This window comes from Aulonocara sp. 'chitande type north' Nkhata Bay, linkage group LG7 (genome assembly GCF_057382095.1).
Source record: "Aulonocara sp. 'chitande type north' Nkhata Bay isolate Kocher_YH1m ecotype deep benthic linkage group LG7, A_spYH_male_GT1.1, whole genome shotgun sequence".
In the NCBI taxonomy this organism is placed as follows: domain Eukaryota; kingdom Metazoa; phylum Chordata; class Actinopteri; order Cichliformes; family Cichlidae; genus Aulonocara; species Aulonocara sp. 'chitande type north' Nkhata Bay.
The window spans coordinates 10911866-10918170 of NC_141350.1; the positions used below are offsets into that span (position 1 = coordinate 10911866).

Consider the following 6305-nt stretch of genomic DNA (forward strand, 5'->3'; position numbering starts at 1 on the left):
CTACAGTGTTCCATGTGTTTAATTTGAAATCTTAAACAAAAACAAAACCCAAAACACACGTTTGTAGAAAAGGGGAAAAGTGCTTGTGTGATTTAGTTCTGTACATACAGCAAGACGCAAACAGCACAGGCGGGAGACAAACTGTGCCGAACAGTAGCGTCAACGCTAGACAAACCAGAGCCCACATCATCGTTTCTCGTTTCATTCTACATGATTTGTTTGTTTTTTTTAAACTGGGTTTCTCCAGGTGTTCAGCTGTATATGTCAGAACTGACAAGGAAGGCATTAAAATGTTTAAAAAACTTCTGCAAAGTGATGAAGCAGAAATACAGAGAGATACAGTGTGGTGCAGTGAAGTGTTGGTGAAACAAGGCAGGCATGTTGTTAACGAGTGGCTGATCGGGAAACACAAAAATACAGAAAACATCTTCTTTGGTCATCTTGGTAACATTTTATAAAGGCAGACGTGATAACAGTCTACGATGGATTACCAGTAGCTTTTTCAAGGCCCTCATCTTTTTTCTATCCTTTCTTCATCCTCATCTTCTTCATCAACTTCGTTCTCCTCTTCTCCCTCCTCTTCCACCTCATCTTCACTGTCTGCTTCTTTGTCAGCCTCCTCATCTGCCTGCTGTTCATCAGACTTCTCATGATGGTCTGAAGAAGAGCCGTCGGCCGCATTTTCAGTACGATCGGTCGCTGTGGCCTTGTGAGCGTCTGAAGGCTTCTCTGCATCTTTGCTTTTATGTCGCAATCCCTGAAGTAGACAGAAGGTGGCACTGCAGGCAATCAGGGTCCAGATAAGTGTGTGCGCAGGGACACCTCTGACCTGAGAGCGCACCCACCTCACCGCTTGGGCAACAGTGGTGTTGGACAAACGGCGCGGAGGAGACTTGTCCTATAAACAGAAATCAGTGTGGATCAGTGGTGGTGCTAACACTGGATCTTTTGAGCTGGAAAACTAAGGCTTGTGTTTTTATTACATCACATCACCAATCATGTTAGTTTTGTTTTCACACTGAAATTATGAAACCGACTGCTTCCTATACTGGCATACGTCATGGACATGTAGTCTAATTCATGCAGGAAAATAGAACTGCATGCCGCATCTCATTTTCACCCTCCCCCACACTTTTGACCACTTGTAATATTCTCTACAACTCATCTGAAAAGGATGACACACTGGTGTACAGTGGGTCCTCTTTTCTCTTCTGACTGGTCTGCCTTTTTTGTCCCAGGGAGGGCTTCAAACACAAAAATCTGGTTCTGTGGAACAACTATCCAGAAGCCTAAATCTAATCAGGAGCGAACATTAAGCTCTTCGAATACAGGAAAGCATTTTCGAGAGTTACCTTAAGTCCATATTGGTTGAGCATGCCCTCTAGGAAACTGTTTCCCAGATGCACTATGGGATAGAACTCCTCATCATAGACCCTCCTCCACCAGCGCTCTGGGAAAGAGCTGCAAACAAAGAGTCGGTGAGGTCTAGTTTTAGGATAAAATAAGTAAACCTGCATTAAATTTAGTATGCATGTCTAAAGTCACTTTTTTTTTTTTTTTTTTTTTAAACACCAGAAAATGAAATAAAGGAATAAATCAAGCCGTGAAATGTTTCCAGTGAAGTTTCTTCAATGCATGCAAACACAATGAAGCACGAGGAGAACCAGAGAGCACTGACCCGTCAGCCTTTGATTCGGTAAACCAGTATCTGTAGCGGTGAGCTCGCAGATAGGCAGGCGGCTGCTGGTGAAATGGATACTGGGATACATCCGACTGGATCAGTTCAACAACTGCAGAACACAAAGCAAACTTTAAGAGAACTGTTTGTTCCTGACCAAGGTAATTGAGCACTGTAGAATAGTCTAAGTCAAGACTAAGGTAGAACATGGATCTCTGGTGGATTTTTATTTGCCTCCTGCTACTTTTTCTTTTGATTGCACCACCTTTGAAAATACCATAAAATGTGGCTTTCAAATAAAACCGTATAAACAAACAACATGGGATTTTTTCCCCCTAATTTGATTAACTGAACTTCCCATTAAGCAGCTGCACAAGGAAAATGCAGCTCTCCGCTCTACGTGTTCATACCGTCTCTTTTTCCTTGCAGGAGTCTGTACATCAGGCTGGTGAACCATGGAGATTGCGTATTGGGCCCAAGAGCAGCAAACCACATTTGCCAGTCCAGCCTGGGCTGATGGGGTGTCAGCACAGGAGGAGGTGCACTCAGATTCCCTGGCTTATACATGAACTCAATCTCCTATAAAGAAAAAAAGATTTAAATGAAAATAAGTTAATGTTATGAAATATGCAGTTTTCCTAATTTACAAATTAGAGAATTTTACATCTTGTTTAAGTTCTCACCGTCCATGTGACCCCATCACTGCTTCCCTCAATGACAACCTCGGGTCGCCCGCCAACTCCGGTCATCCTTCTGAACAAACCGTACGAGTTGACTACCTGATAGCGATCAACCATCTCATAGGCTTGGCGCACTCCTGGCCACAACCTGGAGTTGGAATCGTACTCTATGAAGGTAAACGGCACCTGAAAGAGAATCAGGCGATTTACAGCTGATCGCTTATGAGCTTTATCAGTTCCCATGTTTCCAACAGAACTCACCAGGCTGACAGCGAACATTGAAGCTGCAGCCCCTGCGAACACCGTCCACTGGACCGTTCCCCAAAACCTCTTAAAGAAACCAGACACACACGCACACCTAGAAATAAAAGTTAGATGTTAAGTTGCACAACATCTAAAAGGCAACTGCTCAACAAGCAACACATCACAACCATTTATAGGTCAATCTTACCTGAAGAGAGAGGTAACCATCTCCCAGGTGAGTGAGAGGACACCGATCCAGATACAGGGAATAGTGACGGTCTTCAGAAACAGGTTAAACTGGTGGTATGTAAATGCTGCCAAGGACATTTTAAGGAACATGAAAAAAGAGAAGCAAAATTGGTTACAGGCACATAAAAAGAAAAAAAAAAAGAAACACTCACCTGTCCGCGAGGAGATGCCTTTCTTAGCTGTATCCAGCTGCAGGTCAAAGCAGATGATTGTTCCAACAATCAGCAGAGCCCAGACCACCAGCTCCAGCAGGTAACACAGCCACGACCACAGCTTTGAGTCTAAATACAGTGGAGAGAGAGAGTGAGCAAAGTTTGTCCTCAATATTTCTTTTAGTCTGAAGGAAGTTGAGATAAAACAAAATGTGCATTCTTCGTGACAAACAGCTACGCCTTAGCCTACGAAACATCGCCTGGGCTGCAGCTGTGCAATGAAGTTTCATACCATCATTCCCGTTATCAGTCTTGTATGCCTTGCGCAACCAGAAATAGACATGGCGATCATCCAGAAGTGACAGACAGAGGGTCACAGTCAGCAGGTTGAAGAAGTTGTAGTTGCCAGACAAAATGATGAAGACTTGAAGCAGCACCTACACGAGGAGAGAAAACAGACTGATTTCATTTTAGAGCCAACATTGAAGTTGATAATACTGCAGGTGAAACTAAAGCAAAACGTGAAAAAATTCATTTCTTTTCACCTGCAAGTAAAAAGCTCCAAGTCGGAGCCTCCGCAGTGGACTGAAGAACAGGAACGGAACAGCGATCTCGATAACGAAGGCTCCCACCACGCTCAGCTTCTGCCAGCACACCGGCAACTGGTGGGCAAACCAGGCCAGAGGGGTTGGGATACACTGAGTCTCGTAGTGATACGTGAGGGCTGCTCAACACACAGCAAAAAGAGGGAGAGAGTAATCAGATGGAGGAAAATGACAGAATGAAATGGGAAAAGAAAACATGACACCACTGTGTAAAGACAGCATAAATGGCATCCATACAGTCACTCATCCGTACCTGTGAGGCCCCACCAGGTGGGACAACGTGAGGTTAGCTTCACCACCCCGGATGCAAACATGAGTCTGAAGAGCAGCCAGCGAGTAAGCCAGAAGGTGACACGATCGTGCTCTCTGACCCCTCGTGACCCTCCGATTAAAGTCAGGGGAGCAACAAGGATACAGAGGAACCCCGTCTCTAGGAGCAGGTTGTCCCTGAAAAGCAAGCAATCAAAGCAAGAGGAGAGACTAGTAAGAAATTGCATCTACAACAGTGTTGCACAGCAGCAGAGACCTTGCAGCACACTGATAAAATGATCTCCTTTAAGCAGCTGCTGTTTTAGAAGCTGTGTGGTATTCAGGAAAAAAATGAACTGCATTGCACTCACCACTGGAAGTAGAGGAAAACCTGGCCTACCTGTAACAGACAAAAGTTTAGTGAGAAATACTGTGACAGGAAAAAACAGAAGAGCGCATTACCACCGTGCAAAATCACCTCATACATAGACAGGTACAAGACCCAGAGGCAGAAGAACACCACACTGTCTCGAAAAGCCTCCACCAGCGTGGCAGCAAGGCTCAGTGCCGCACCGATAAGACACAGCAGCTCCATGGCAGTGTGAGTGTCCAGGCCAAGCCGAGGTCCCAGCCACAACAGCGTGGGAGAGGAGAGCAGCTGCTCCACCAGAGGCTTCCCACTGTATCGCAGCTGCCAGCGGGCAGGGAGCAGCCCCTCATTTCCATACAGACCTGCACACAAACACGGAAAGCAACAGTACTGATTATGCTGGTGGTGAGCAGTGGATTCATTATGTTACTCTTTTTAATGAATTTTACTTCTCAGTGCTGGAGATTATAATCTGAGTCATTATAATCTGGTGACCTGCTGGGTGGAATCGAAAAATAACAACACTGGTCATACATATGTGATGCAGTTCTATAAGTAAAATGAATGAAAATATTTTATTATAACCACCAGTTCTTAACAAGTTTAACAATGTTGCAAATGTATGTACTATGGCGTAAAAATTAACGAAAATAAACAGTAGTAACCTTTGCAGTGGAAAGTCATGTTGCCATTGCGACTAAATTAAAAAATAGCCCAAATACATTTCCTTTCAAATATGGGCGGAGGAAATTTTTTTTTTTTTTTTTTAACTTAACTGGGCTGCAGAGATACCCCTTACATTAAAAACATAGTTCGGGTGTGCTGTGACTCAAAATGCCACCGTATGTCTTTTTTTTTTACAACAGGTTGCTTGTAAATTTGGCCCAGTTGCAGGCTGACCGTGCCCGGGATGAAGAAACTTCCAGGCGGTTCTTCACCACGTCTAACGGCGTGGAAAGCAGAGGAACGGACACACAGGAAGCGCCAAGTTCCCAGCTAACAGGCTAACACATAACATTAAGGGAAGTCAGCTAGCCGCTTCTTGGGCTGCAGAGTTGAGAGGCTCACCTGGTATCTGCACGTAGAGGGAAACAAAAGCAGTCAAGTAGATGACCGCCATGCACCAGAGGAACATGCGGCGTGGCAGAACAACTTCCCCCATGTTTGACCGACTCCCGTTCTGCTTTTTTACCCCTTCACCTATCGCTGCTACTCCTGTGGAAGCTGGGAGCAGGATTTCACGTAGCTGGGGGACACGTAGAAACGAGCTGCTTACGCTAAATTCACCCGAATGGTCGCTAGGTGCCGCTGCAGGTGGCTTGAACGGTGTGGTGCGTTAAAGGTACACGGGAATTTAGATATTTAACCCGATTTAAGGATTAGCTTGTTTCTGACGATCAGATCATAATTAATAAAATACATTTTACAAGAACAAATCAATGTCGTATACATTTATTTTTTATATTTTCATATAGCTGATATTTTTCATCACTTATTTCGAGGGATACCTCACGTTTATTCTATGAAGCTGAATGCAAAATAAACAAAACGATACAAACAGAAGAATAAACTTTGAAAATGTTTAAAATAAAATAAAACGCAGGGTCACGACTTCAGAAGGTTGTTTCTACGGCTACAAAAAATAAATAAATACATTATTTATTGAAATTCTAATGAAATTTTTTTTTTTAAAAATTATGGTTTGGGGAGGGTTTTTTTTGTTTTTGTATTGGCAGAAATAATCTTTAAAAAGACAACTACAGATCCCGTTCTATTTTTATAGCTCATCAAATTAAACAAATAACAATAAAAACAAGAAACCAATAGCTGTCACTTTGACTCAGGTTTATTGTGCAAGACCTATCAGGCAAGCATACAGGGTCATGGCAATAAAAAAAAAAAAAAGGGTCTGCATGCTGCTAGTCAAAGAGCCAAAGCTTCCAAGTATTTACATTCAAGTTTTAGACACAAACATATGAAACTAATCACAAACAGCTGATCACACACAAAACAGAGTACCACTAATCCTCTGACACAGTGACACAAAAACATCATGAAACTCATTGCACAGCTGAATTA

General features: G+C 43.3%; 1 protein-coding gene across 1 annotated transcript; it reads right to left on the minus strand.

Annotated features, from left to right (window-relative positions):
- Positions 1-3: 3 nt before the first annotated feature.
- On the minus strand, positions 4-5540 carry lmf2a (lipase maturation factor 2a). The gene is made up of 14 exons (XM_086298523.1): positions 5295-5540; positions 4335-4588; positions 4228-4256; positions 3861-4054; positions 3548-3726; positions 3295-3439; positions 3003-3131; positions 2810-2915; positions 2620-2716; positions 2362-2544; positions 2089-2257; positions 1679-1790; positions 1353-1461; positions 4-898 (listed from the first exon to the last, which is right to left on the minus strand). Exons 1-14 carry the CDS (start codon positions 5386-5388, stop codon positions 512-514), a joined length of 2187 nt encoding a protein of 728 aa, XP_086154649.1. The 5' UTR covers positions 5389-5540; the 3' UTR covers positions 4-511.
- Between the last annotated feature and the right edge of the window lie 765 nt (positions 5541-6305).

Bases quoted from the DNA above. Each gene is read 5' to 3' on its own strand.
- lmf2a (XM_086298523.1), bottom strand. From the start codon at position 5,388: ATGGGGGAAGTTGTTCTGCCACGCCGCATGTTCCTCTGGTGCATGGCG. The intron at 3,132-3,294 runs GTATGAAACTTC...CACTGTATTTAG, and splicing joins GACTGATAACGGGAATGATG to ACTCAAAGCTGTGGTCGTGG. The intron at 1,791-2,088 runs GTATGAACACGT...TGTGTTCTGCAG, and splicing joins CCTGCAAGGAAAAAGAGACG to TTGTTGAACTGATCCAGTCG.